This window comes from Neoarius graeffei, chromosome 13 (genome assembly GCF_027579695.1).
Source record: "Neoarius graeffei isolate fNeoGra1 chromosome 13, fNeoGra1.pri, whole genome shotgun sequence".
Lineage (NCBI taxonomy): Eukaryota > Metazoa > Chordata > Actinopteri > Siluriformes > Ariidae > Neoarius > Neoarius graeffei.
In genome coordinates this window covers 14,109,888-14,122,190 of record NC_083581.1, presented here as the reverse complement: position 1 = coordinate 14,122,190, position 12,303 = coordinate 14,109,888, and the positions used below count along the sequence as shown (strand labels likewise).

Here is a 12,303-nt window from a genome sequence, read left to right as displayed (position 1 = left end):
TTCATTCTCCACTGGGTAGAGTGACATAATACACGTAGGATAAGCGATATGCTAACAATATTGCATGCTATCGAACCAAATGAATGAAACCCGCTAGAAGGGAACAGAATACATGTTTTTATTCCACTGGAAAAGTGTCCTGTATGTATAATAATATACTATATTGTGCTATTTATTTCCTGTCAACAAGAACACTCATCTTTCAAACATTACCGTATTCACTAATTCATTAACAGTGTGTGTGTGTGTGTGTGTGTGTGTGTGTGTGTCCCACCTCTCCATGCCACACAGGGTTTATAGTATTGGTTGTAATGCCAGATCGTCTCTCTTGGCCGTGGTGGGAGAAGGTGGGAAAGCTGTTCCTTTTCCCTGGGTGAATGCTCATCTTTAGATAGGGGTCAGGATTAAAAAACATGCCTTTCTTCAATCCCACAGCTCGAATATCTACAAAAAGTACAGCACAGTCACAATAGTGGATGCTTACATATATGAGTAAGAGCCAAAAGCCTGAGTCAGCTATCACAAGTTGTTTCTTTTACATCTTCCAAATTAATACACAATTTATCTTTATATACAGTATATCATTTTATTTCATATATTTTTTATTAAAATATATTTTAGATTTGAAAGCTGAGATTGAATTATTAAAGCTTTTAGAGAAATCCTTGTAGCCTGAGGATCCTTTAGATACAGTGTTACAACCAATACCCAAGACTGACTCAATAATAACAAATATACGTATAAACAAAGTAAAAATGACATTACTGAAGCGTGACATTATGATCAAGCAATATTATGTTATGCCATAAGAGACGTTTAATAAAACACTTCTGATATATCTTTTAATAAATATAACATACTAGAATATTACAATGGTGTATTAGGGCCATTGAAGGTTAAAGAAAAAAAAAAGAAATACAGAGCTGATGGAGGGGCGAATATTTTGAGAAATAAACTAAAAAATTTTCCAAGATTAAAGTTATGAATTTTACAAGAAATCCCCAGATATTCTCTGGGATTATAAAGTCATACATTTGCAAGAAAAAAATCTCAGAAAAATAGTGGTCTTTTGTGCATTACAAAGCTAAGGGTGTGTGTGTGTGTGTGTGTGTGTGTGTGTGTGTGTGTGTGTGTGTGTGTGTGTGTGTGTAATATTCTGAGAAAAAAATGAGAATTTCCGAGACTGCCAGAGATGCAGGTGACAGCTAGATGCAACTGTGACAAAGAGTTTAATAAAACACAGGCTGGTAAACAGATCCAAATTGTCAGGCAAAAAACAGAGTCAAAAATAGGCAAGGGTCAGGTGAGGTACAGACAAAGGGCAAAATCCAAAACAGAAAAGAGAGTCAAAACCAGAATAGCTCTGTAAACAAATAGATTAATATGAGCAGACACTAGGTACTGATCCATACTTCACACTGTGTGTGTGGAGAGAGTCCTTATATACTGTGCGGTGATGGGGCAGTGATGTTGAACAGCTGTGTGTGTGATAATCAGTATTCTGGAGACGGAGAGGTACGTGGGGCCATGTTTGAAAATCACTGCAAATTCTGGGAAGTGGAGTTTTGAGTGTGAGCAGGAGCAGACATGACAAAGACTAAAAAGTCACAAATTTATGAAATAAATACTCAGAAACTTCCAGATTAAAAAGTCAAAAATTTACTAAAAATTTTTTTAGAAAAATAGCGTTGTTTTCAAGGAACCACATTACAGGCATTTAGCAGACACTCTTATCCAGAGCGACATACAAGTTAAAATTGTTTTTACCTAATCTGCATGTCTTTGAAGTGGGAGGAAACCCATGCAGACATGGGGAGAACATGCAAACTCCACAGAGAAAGGCCCTCACTGGCCGTGAGGTTTGAATCCAGAACCTTCTTGCTATGAGGCAGCAGTGTTAACCACTACACCACCATGCTGCATTGTTTCACTTTGCAAGGTTGGATCAACGTGTTTCCTCCTCCATGTTTCTCTCAAGTCTTTTAATAACTATAAAATAATAAATGAGATTTTCAACTACATTTCCCAGAATGCACTGCAGCCAGGAAGCATGTGATTGTTGTCTCAGAGAATATACGAGGGTTTTTTTGTTTGTTTGTTTTTTCCTCAGAAATTTGTGACTTTTTAATCTTGGAATTTGAGGGGTTTTTTGAAATATTACTCCCTCCCTCATCTCTGTTTTTTTTCCCCTACAATGGTCCAAATACACCATCAGAGAGAACTGTATTCTTGTGAATAACTGATTAAATAAAGAGTTCTAGGCTCAGACTTTTGGACTCTATTGCAAACAGCCAGTCAGACATGGATTCCGCTGACCTGACAGGGTGAAGCTGAGCAGTTTTCGGCTCGTATCTGAAGTCAGCTGTCCTTCTCCTTGGCTGTCGGCCTGAACAACACACTGAAATCAATTTCTGAACCTCTCTCTCTCGCTGTCTTCTTCTCCTCTCTCTCTTTCTGTCTTTTCTTTCTCTTTTCCACACACATTCATGTATTAATACTATTTATCTCACTGTGCATCATAGTAAACAAATCTGCACATCTGGTTGTTGGAAGCAGAAATATAATGTAAGATATTAATATCATTAAAAGGTTCTCTATTGCTATGAATTTGTAAATATACGAGTTTGTAAATGGCAGCAATACAGGATAAAGTTCAATGCTTTTCTTAGTTAGCATGACTGCATACTATATAAATAAAAAATGTCTACATGTATATACAATACTGTACATCTAGAAATGCCTTTTAAACACAAGTTCTATAAACATTAATACTTTAACTAAAAGGACTGACTGAAAATCGAGGATTCTTGACAGTGATGCATGGCGTTGTGGCTCTCAAGGCTCCAGTTAAGCCATGATAGTATTTGAAGCAGATTCTGGTCTCAGCTAGAAGTCAAAACAGGAGAATTCTGGGATAGTTCATATTTTTTAAAGGATAGTTAAAATATCCTTAACAAAGAACAAATAAAATGTGATCAAACTGCAGCCATACTGACCATCCAGGAAGTAAGGGCCAGCCTCCAGTCTCCAGACAATCTGTCCACACTGCGTACCATTCACACCACGATTTTTGCAGTCCCACACATTTGATGGACAGGTCTCATCTAACGGAGAGAAAAAACAAACAAAAAAAAAAATCACGTGTCCACATGCTGACTTTATATATGTTGACTTTCATAATTCCTGGAAAGACGATTCGAATTTGCCCAAATACAGTCAGATCATCTGTATTCAGTCAGAACGTCTGTATTTCAGAACATCTATGACTGTCAGGAAGATTAGACTTAGAAATCAGGGATAACATCCAGAAAAGTTTTCTGAATTTTGACAAACTTGTGAATTACACAAAGCCTGTTTAACTGAATAAACAGAACAAAACCACATCAATGAACATGTGAGAAATATTCATTTAATGTACTTTTAGTAATATCAATGAAATCGATCCCAATATAGAGACTTGAGGTACAGTACCAGTCAAAAATTTGCACACACCTTCAAAAAGACTCTGCATTAAAGTAATGATGGATGCCATTTCTGTTTACTTAGTTGTTTGGTTCTTGACGTAATGTGGATTACTCCAGTTGTGGAATAGGGCTATTTACTGTATTTTTATTATTTACTGATCTCAAACACATTAAGAAGGCAAGAAATTGCATAAATTAACTTTTGATGAGGCACAGCTGTTAACTGAAAAGCATTCCAGGTGACTACCTCATGAATCTGGTTAAAATAATGCCAATAGTGTGTAAAGTGTCATCAAGGTAAATGCTGGCTACTTTGAAAAATCTAAAATATCAAACATATTTAGTTTTTTTAAAACACTTTTTTTGTTTCGTACATAATTCCATATGTTATTTCATAGTTCTGATGTGTTCAGTATTGTTCTACAATGTAGAAGATACAAAATACAGACAAACTTATTTACCAATTCCAGAAAAGCATTCACTGAGTCAGTGATCACAATATTTTTTGATTGATCCTTCTGAGATAAGGGTATAGGTTTTAAAAGCAAAATTATGGGATATTTTATTTGCTTGGTCCCTTATATTAAAAAAAACAAAAAACCTTGGCTTCTCAGCTTAGTGGGTATATAAAGTAATACTGCCCAATGGCATGTTCCTTAATGAATAAAAAAGCAGACCAAACTATCCAAACCTGTCAATTGGAAAAGAGTAAATCCCAGCTTTCCATATTCCTTATTTGTTTGGTAACATTAACCTTTTTCCAATTACAGTGATGTAATTTTGTGATACAATGTTCTATCCCCTGTAGAAAAACTTTTTTTTTTTTGGTATTGTCTTTTATGTAAGGATAACATAATACTAGTTAGTTAGACCTAGACTCTGCAGAACCTACAGTTTTCATTGACGAAAATCTGCTCAGTTTTGGTCAACTAAAACTGCTATGACTGTACGACTATAAAATGACTAAAACAGTCCAAATAGCTATCTCCAAGCAATGTGATTAAAGAAGAATAGTAAAGAAAAATCAACCATATAGTACAGTATGCATAAGTAATAGACATGCAAATGTAACTAACATATACTGGGTACATAATACAAATAACACACTTCTTACACTTTGTCATCCTCACACATGCTTATTTAAGTCCTGTTTTAATGCTAAAGTAAGAGGCACATCACACTGACGCCATCATTGAATGTCTGCTTAGTTGTGGAAATGTAGAGCACCCCAGGGAGGAGCCCGTTGTGAAGGTAATGAAGTACTGAGGCCTCCAGGTCAATAACTCAAGGCAAGGTGCCCAGATGGATCGTTTTTCCCACTCTTTTTTTTTTTTTTTTTGCATGATGTTAGTGATTGAGATTGTAGTATATAAAGGGAGGGATGGGAAAGTATCTGCTATGTATGTCTTCAGCTTGTGTTGTGTCAGAATTATAAAAACAGAACAACTTTTATTTGAAACCATGCTTTTTAGACATAAGGAATGAGTCTTTAAATCCTCCTCCTGTGAGGAAACGTTGGTTAAATGGCATCAGGAGAATGGAAGCTTTGTCTCCCATGATTGGAATTGAAAGGCTTGAGTTTCAGCACTGAGGCTCCAGGATCTCAGACCGATTGATAGGGTTTTTTCACCGATGTCACAGATTTTTGTTTTTCACACAGTGTCTGCCATATTGCCAGGCAAACAAAGAAACAGCTGCGATAGTTTATGAAAATCGAGACAACTGCAGTCAGTACAATCTCTCTAGTTTGATTAAAAATTATTTTTATACCAGCAGATCATGTTACATCCAAAAGCTGAAACACGCAGCAATCACAGATCCATACAGTTTACCCACAAATGCATTTATTTATTTATTATTTATTCTGCACAATGCTCTTCGTATGTGTGTGTGCTCATTGCTCACTTGTGCACGTCTGTGTGTTCACAGCTTCAGATGGGTTAAATGCAGAGGAGGAATTTCGCTGTGCTTGAATATACATGTGATAAAAATAAAGGCTTCATCTTCTTAATTTACCCACAAATGTATTTATTCCACTTGAAAAGCTCCCAGATTTGGGATACTATGACATCCTGAACTCTTTAGTATTTGGACTTCTAAATACACTGGCAATGTGAAAGTACAGATGCCTACCGATATTTCGAGGCAGGTTTCATGCATGCTGGAATGTTATGGAAAATTCCCGATAAAGAAAAATACCTTATTATGACAAAGGTAAGCTTGAACATTACATTACTGGCATTTAGCAGACGCTTTTATCCAGAACGACGTACAACAAACCCAGAGCAGACTGGGGAGCAGTTGGGGGTTAGGTGCCTTGCTCAAACATGGACTTCTAATAGTAATAAACAAGCCAGGGCTGAGATCTAACATATGTTATGGTGTTTAGCCGAATCTACAGTATCAGTACATAACAAACATGCTGCTAGTCTCGCCAAACATTAGGTCTAATAAAATATATCATGTCCAAAGCTCACATTCAGATATAGATTTTAAAGTTGCACAGAGCTTTCATACTAACCTGATATAAAATGTTCTCCATACACACGGGAATGCTTTATCATTCAGTCTTCCTTTTTAACTGCAGCTCGCCATTTTTCTTGTCTTTCTGGGTTCGCCGGGAAGTGGTGAAAAGTTAAACCAGGCCTATCTCCACATCTGTTATTCCATCCAAAAACACTACAGGTCTCTGACATTGTTCTTTTACATGTAACTTCTACAAGCTTATTTGTAGATGTACTGAATTGGGCTTACAATCACTCGTACACTTGTATCGGTCGTTGTCAAACACAAAGCTCACCAGGCAACATGGCCACATAAACAAATCCACAGTTATGATGATGTCATGTGAAAGGCCCCAATAGCCTGATCTGATACTGAACCGCCGGAGTCAAAGTACTACACTATAGGTGAAGCAATGTGACCAAGGTTATGAGTCAATTTTAATCAAATTATTAATTACAGTCAAAGATCCCTCCTGTGTCAGGACTTGGTCTTCCCAGACAGTTTCCCATCCTAGTACTAACCCTTAAAGCATATACGCAGAGCCATGGACTCACTTTCGTTTATAAATGCCTTGAGACCTCAAGAATAGCACAGGAATAGTTTTAAGCATTAACAATGAATCTAATATAGTAATTTTTATGATTAAAGTGATTTATATAGGTAGCGGTCTGAGTGAATGACCTTGATGTCCGTAACGTCACAACAGGAAGTCTATTGGTCTCACCGCCATTTCCGCTATACTAAAACACAGACCTGACTGCAACTCTGATCCTCTATTTTGAGCTAATTTATCACCATGCCACGTAGATGTGTTACTGGCCAGTGAAGCAACATGACAGAAGGTGGATTTACATTGCATTCATGGCCCAAGAATGTTCAAACTGCAAAGATTTGGACACATTTTGCGAGAAGTTCACGGGCACATTGGGTACCCATGAAGTGGTCTCTCCTCTGCACATTTTACTGAAGACTTGTACGAGACCTCTGATCTGTTGAGGAGCGTTGGCTATAAGCCTGTATTGAAAGAGGGTGCAGTAACAACAATTAAAGAAAAGAAGTATTTATTTATTCATTATTTTAAAATTAAAGTCAGTTCAGTTGCACCAGTCCTCCCGGAGTGAGCCGAGGGTTGTTGCTAAAACCTGGGACGGAACAGGACGAGACATATTGCTCGGGCAGTGACCTACTCACAGTTGTTGCTAAAACCGGTGATATCCCGTTCCGTCCCGGGTTTCAGTAATTGCCTGAGCCCAGCAGTAATGGCGGAATACTCAGTATGAAGAAAAGTGAATGAGTGGAGCAGCCATCTTATTTCTAAACTGGATATTGCTGCCATATCGCCCTTATGTAGAAGAAGCGAATGAACGGAGAACTGAACGAACAACTGAAAGTCAGATTGTTTCAAAAACAATCGGCCACAAGATCGGCCTTCAAGAACCAAGAACACAGACAGGTAAGCTCCAATTCTCATTTGGATAAAAAAACAACACGTTGTTTACCTGCATTTAGATAAATACATGTAACTTGTATTGTGTGTTTAAGTTACCGGTATAAGATTATTTAATTTGATTCAAAATGTGATTTGTCTCAGTTCATCTGATTATTTAATTAGCCTTTTACGCTTTATCAGTGAAAATGCATGCATGTACATGTATGTTGCATAAGTTATAACACCTATCCTTTTTTAATGAGAGTCAACCCACAATCAGTGAAGTCAAATCAGTCTTAGTTGAGCAAGTCGGTAATGGTATTTCTTACTTTCACCATAAATTTTTATTTATATGACTTTGGTCTATAGCTGTTTTAAGGCCTCGGCCTTAAAACCGGTTCCTGCTGTGATGTCATGCACTCAGGCATGGCTAGCTCAGCGGGGCAGCTCAAATGCCAACTTTGCAGTCGATTTTAACTCTCAAAAATATATATATTTTTTTTTATTCCCATTTATGCAGCATACAAGAGTCAAGGATGGAGATACTATCCACTCAGAAATTTATTTAAAAATAAAGGCTCTGCGTATCTCCTTTAAGGTGCATTAGGCAGCACTGATTTCCTTTTCTATAGCCCTCAGCCTCTCACGTATTACATAGCGAGTAACGGCTGGTCCTCTGGTAACTGTGAGAGTATGACTCCCTACTCACGTCTGTATTGCAGTGCCTCACCAGAAGGCAGTAGGTACCAATTTTATGATGATCTTTGGTATGATCTGACCATGAGTAGAACTCACAATCTCCTGGTCGAGAGGCAGACACGCTAACCATTTGGCCAACTCGCAGTCTTAATTACAGTAAACTGTCAAAAAAATTCAGCAGAACAGCTGATCACTATTACACTGTGGAGAATGCCAAAGGCCTCCAATCATTCATCAGGTTTCCTAAAAATGCCATTTCATTAATGTAGTTACTTAGGAATTCTTTTGCTTTTATGGTTTTATCACATACTCCTTGAAGATTCAGTTGGTAGAAATCAGATTCTGCTATGTTATGAACCTGAGGATCAAGAAACAGCTCATCAACTCTTACCTATGTGATAGAGGCCAATCCAATCAGTAGCATCGACCTCCTCCTTGATGTCCCAGGAGAGGACTAGGTTCTGTCCACGCCCGAGGGTGAACTCCAGTGTAGAGGCTGTGAGGGAAGAGCGACCCTGTGAACTGACCAGGTCTGTGTCACTGTTAGCTCTAGTGAGTCCTGCTGTTCCACCTGCTGCCGTTTCAGTGCCACCACGCTCGGCTAGGCTCCTCAGATTTTCAGGGCTCAGTGTATGGCGAAGATGAGGGCTTCGTCTTCGTGCACCCTGTTGCTGCTCCCGTGCCACCAGGTGTTCCCGCCCCTGGGGCGCCATGCCAGGCGCCTGGTGGGAGCGGGGCCTGGATGGCAGGACCGCTGTGGCAAGAGATGGCCGAATGGTTGCTGCTGGTATGGAGGCAGGACCAGGAAATGTCTGGTATTTTCAAAAAGGATTATTGGTAGGTTATTTGTCTATGAGGGTAATATTCTAAGCCTGTACTTGAGGTTATGGATCCTGAATGAAAGACAAGGCACAGACTAGAACAACTGTTAAACTTGGACCAGCAATGCAGCTCACAGTAAGCAGCCACAACCTGAAAGTGAAGCGAGAGAGAGAGAGAGAGAGAGATGGAGATATTAGTATTTGTGGCATGTGTCAGCAGCAAGAGCGTCAAATTACTTCAGCCAAAGAAAGGAATCTCTGAATTGGCAGCCATCATTAGAAAGGACAGGAGCATTGCCCTCGAAAGTCAAACTGTTCAAATACAATACAGTAAATAACCTCACTTCTGGGGAGGACATCACCCCACATGCCCATAGTTACTCAATGTCTTTTTTTTTTAATCATTTTTTTTGTCAGAGTGACTGAAGACAGTCATACCAGTACCATTAAAATCCTCTCTTTTTTTTTTTAATCATACACCCAGGATGGGGTGCGCACACACACACACACAGACACACACACACACACACACACACACACACACACACACACACACACACAATTTATCACAGCCAATCTACCCACAAGCATGTTTTTGAATCATGGTAAGAAACTGGAGAGCCCAGAGGAAGTTCATGCAAACACAGAGAAAATATGCAGTAACCTGAGCTCAGGATCAAACCCGGGACCCTGGAGCTGTGAGGGAGCAGTGCTACATTCAGCTGGTAAACTGTATGTGATCTTATTTTTATTTATTTATTTGTTTATTTGCACATGATAAAAGAGATTTACAAGAAAACATAAATGGAACAAAAACAGAAAACATGCTGGGGGAAGAAAAAAAGCACAATGGCTTGTTCTAAGTCTTCCCCCATTTAAATTAACAAGTAATTAATACAAATTTAACAAATTAGAATAACAACTATATTAACAATAGTAAATAATAACAAATAATAACAAAGATAATGGGGCGGCACGGTGGTGTAGTGGTTAGTGCTGTCGCCTCACAGCAAGAAGGTCCTGGGTTCGAGCCCCGGGGCCGGCGAGGGCCTTTCTGTGTGGAGTTTGCATGTTCTCCCTGTGTCCGCGTGGGTTTCCTCCGGGTGCTCCGGTTTCCCCCACAGTCCAAAGACATGCAGGTTAGGTTAACTGGTGACTCTAAATTGACCGTAGGTGTGAATGTGAGTGTGAATGGTTGTCTGTGTCTATGTGTCAGCCCTGTGATGACCTGGCGACTTGTCCAGGGTGTACCCCGCCTTTCGCCCGTAGTCAGCTGGGATAGGCTCCAGCTTGCCTGCGACCCTGTAGAAGGATAAAGCGGCTAGAGATAATGAGATGAGATGAGATGAACAAAGATAATAATATAATAATTGGTAACAAAATTATACATTAAACTGTAACTGGTATCATAACTGAAATAAATATAAACAATGTCAATTGCAGATAACAAAATATAAGTTAATGAGTGAAAATAAGAAACGAATAAAATGTAACCTAGGATCTATACATAAAGTAAAAAAAGTATAATTGATTGATTTCGAATGGTGAATAAATGTTGTACTAATAACAGAAGCCTGGTGCATGGTGTAGTGTAATATTTTACAATTTGATCCAAGACTGAACTATATTTAAAGATAAAGGTCAAGTGTGGCTGGGGAATGAAAGTAGGTGGTTTTTGAGATTACGTTTAAAACTAATCATGGATGTAAAACTTTTAAGGCGGAGGGGGAGGTTATTCCATTCAATTACACATTTGTATTGAACGCTCTTTTGACCTAGGGATGTTCGCACTAGGGGGATATGTAGTTGGTCGCTTTGTCGAGTTTGGTAAGCATGAAATTGGGAATTAAGATTTAAAAAACTATCAAACGTGTCTGGAAGAGAATTTCTAAGAAATTGGAAAGTGAAGATATTTAGCTGAAGTCTATTGATATCAATAATATTTAAAATCTTAAGCTTCGTAAATAGAGGTAAAGAATGGGCATAAAAACTGGATCCGGCGGCCATACGAACAAATCTTTCTTGGAGTAGTATTAGGTGCTGTAGTGTAGTTTTGTAGGCATATCCCCATACAATATTTCCGTAGGTCAGATATGGGTATATTAAGCTATTATATATGGTGATAATGGTTTGTTGAGTGAGAAGATGTTTGATTTTTCCCATAAGTCCAATAGTTTTAGATATTTTATTACATAACATGGCTATATGTGGTTTCCAGGTCAGTTTGTCATCTATTATTACGCCTAAGAATTTAGCTTGACACTCTTGAGAAAGGGGCATACTTTTTAGTAAGATTTTTGTGTTATTTCTATTGTAGGTTTTATTTTTATTACAGAAAATAAGGAAGTATGTTTTTTTGGCATTGACATATAATTTGTTAGCCTCGAACCAGATAACAACTTTTTCTAATTCTTGATTAGCTAGTTTTAAAGTTTGAGTGTGAAAGGAAAAGATTGGAGTCATCTGCAAATAAGATAAAGAAGATGACTGTGGAAGCTTGTGCAAGGTCATTGATGTAAATTAGAAATAGTAAAGGTCCTAAAATTGATCCCTGTGGTACTCCGCATTGTACTGTTTTAAGTGTAGATTTAGTGTTGTTAATTGTTACATATTGTTGTCTGTCAGATAGATAAGAAGAGAACCATTTTAATGCAGAGTCATTTATGCCATATCGTTTTAGTTTGCTTAGTAGAATAGAATGACTTACTGTGTCGAATGCTTTAGATAAATCGAGAAAAATCCCAATGGTGTACTCTATTGTTTATAGCTGAGGAAATTTTGTCCATTAACTGAATCAGTGCCATAGAGGTGGAATAGCCCTTTCTGAAGCCTTTCTGGTGTTTGTATAGGATGTCATTATGATCTAAATGTTTCAGAAGACGGTTATATATTAGTTTTTCGAGCACTTTAGATATACAGGGGAGGACAGATATGGGTCGATAATTGTTGATATTAAGTGGATCACTACTTTTAAAGATGGGAGTTACCTTTGCAACTTTTAGTGAGTGAGGAACAACTCCATTTTGCAAGGAAAGAGTAAGAATGTGTGTAAGAGGGGCAATGATATAGGGCAGGGAAAGTTTTAGAACTTTAGCACTTATTTCATCATGCCCAGCAGCTGAATCTTTTAGGTTTTTGACGATGTCTGTGATTTCGGCATTAATTGATGGTATAAAGGTCGATAAATTAGATTCTACTTGTAAGGTAATGTAGTTCAGAGGGTCCTGTGGTCGTTTTTGTATTTTGCTTTCTAGTGAAGGCCCAATAGACCCCTTCACAGTAAACGTCATTCATACGTAAGCGGAAATTGCGCGTGCAGCCTGGACCCAAAAAAGACTCAGAAATGCCTAGTTGTTGTGTTTTCGGGTGTCAGAATCATAGCAGT

At 38.2% G+C, this 12,303-nt stretch overlaps 1 protein-coding gene across 1 annotated transcript in view; it reads right to left on the bottom strand.

Annotated features, from left to right (window-relative positions):
- Positions 1–8,810, bottom strand: part of hecw2a (HECT, C2 and WW domain containing E3 ubiquitin protein ligase 2a) — a 69,877-nt gene extending 61,067 nt beyond the window's left edge. The window contains exons 1-5 of the mRNA XM_060937283.1: positions 8,489–8,810; positions 2,997–3,104; positions 2,792–2,886; positions 2,317–2,386; positions 275–444 (exon numbers count right to left, since the gene is read on the bottom strand). Of these exons, the coding sequence (XP_060793266.1) occupies positions 275–444; positions 2,317–2,386; positions 2,792–2,886; positions 2,997–3,104; positions 8,489–8,810 (765 nt within the window). The remainder of the gene's footprint in view (positions 1–274; positions 445–2,316; positions 2,387–2,791; positions 2,887–2,996; positions 3,105–8,488) is intronic.
- Between the last annotated feature and the right edge of the window lie 3,493 nt (positions 8,811–12,303).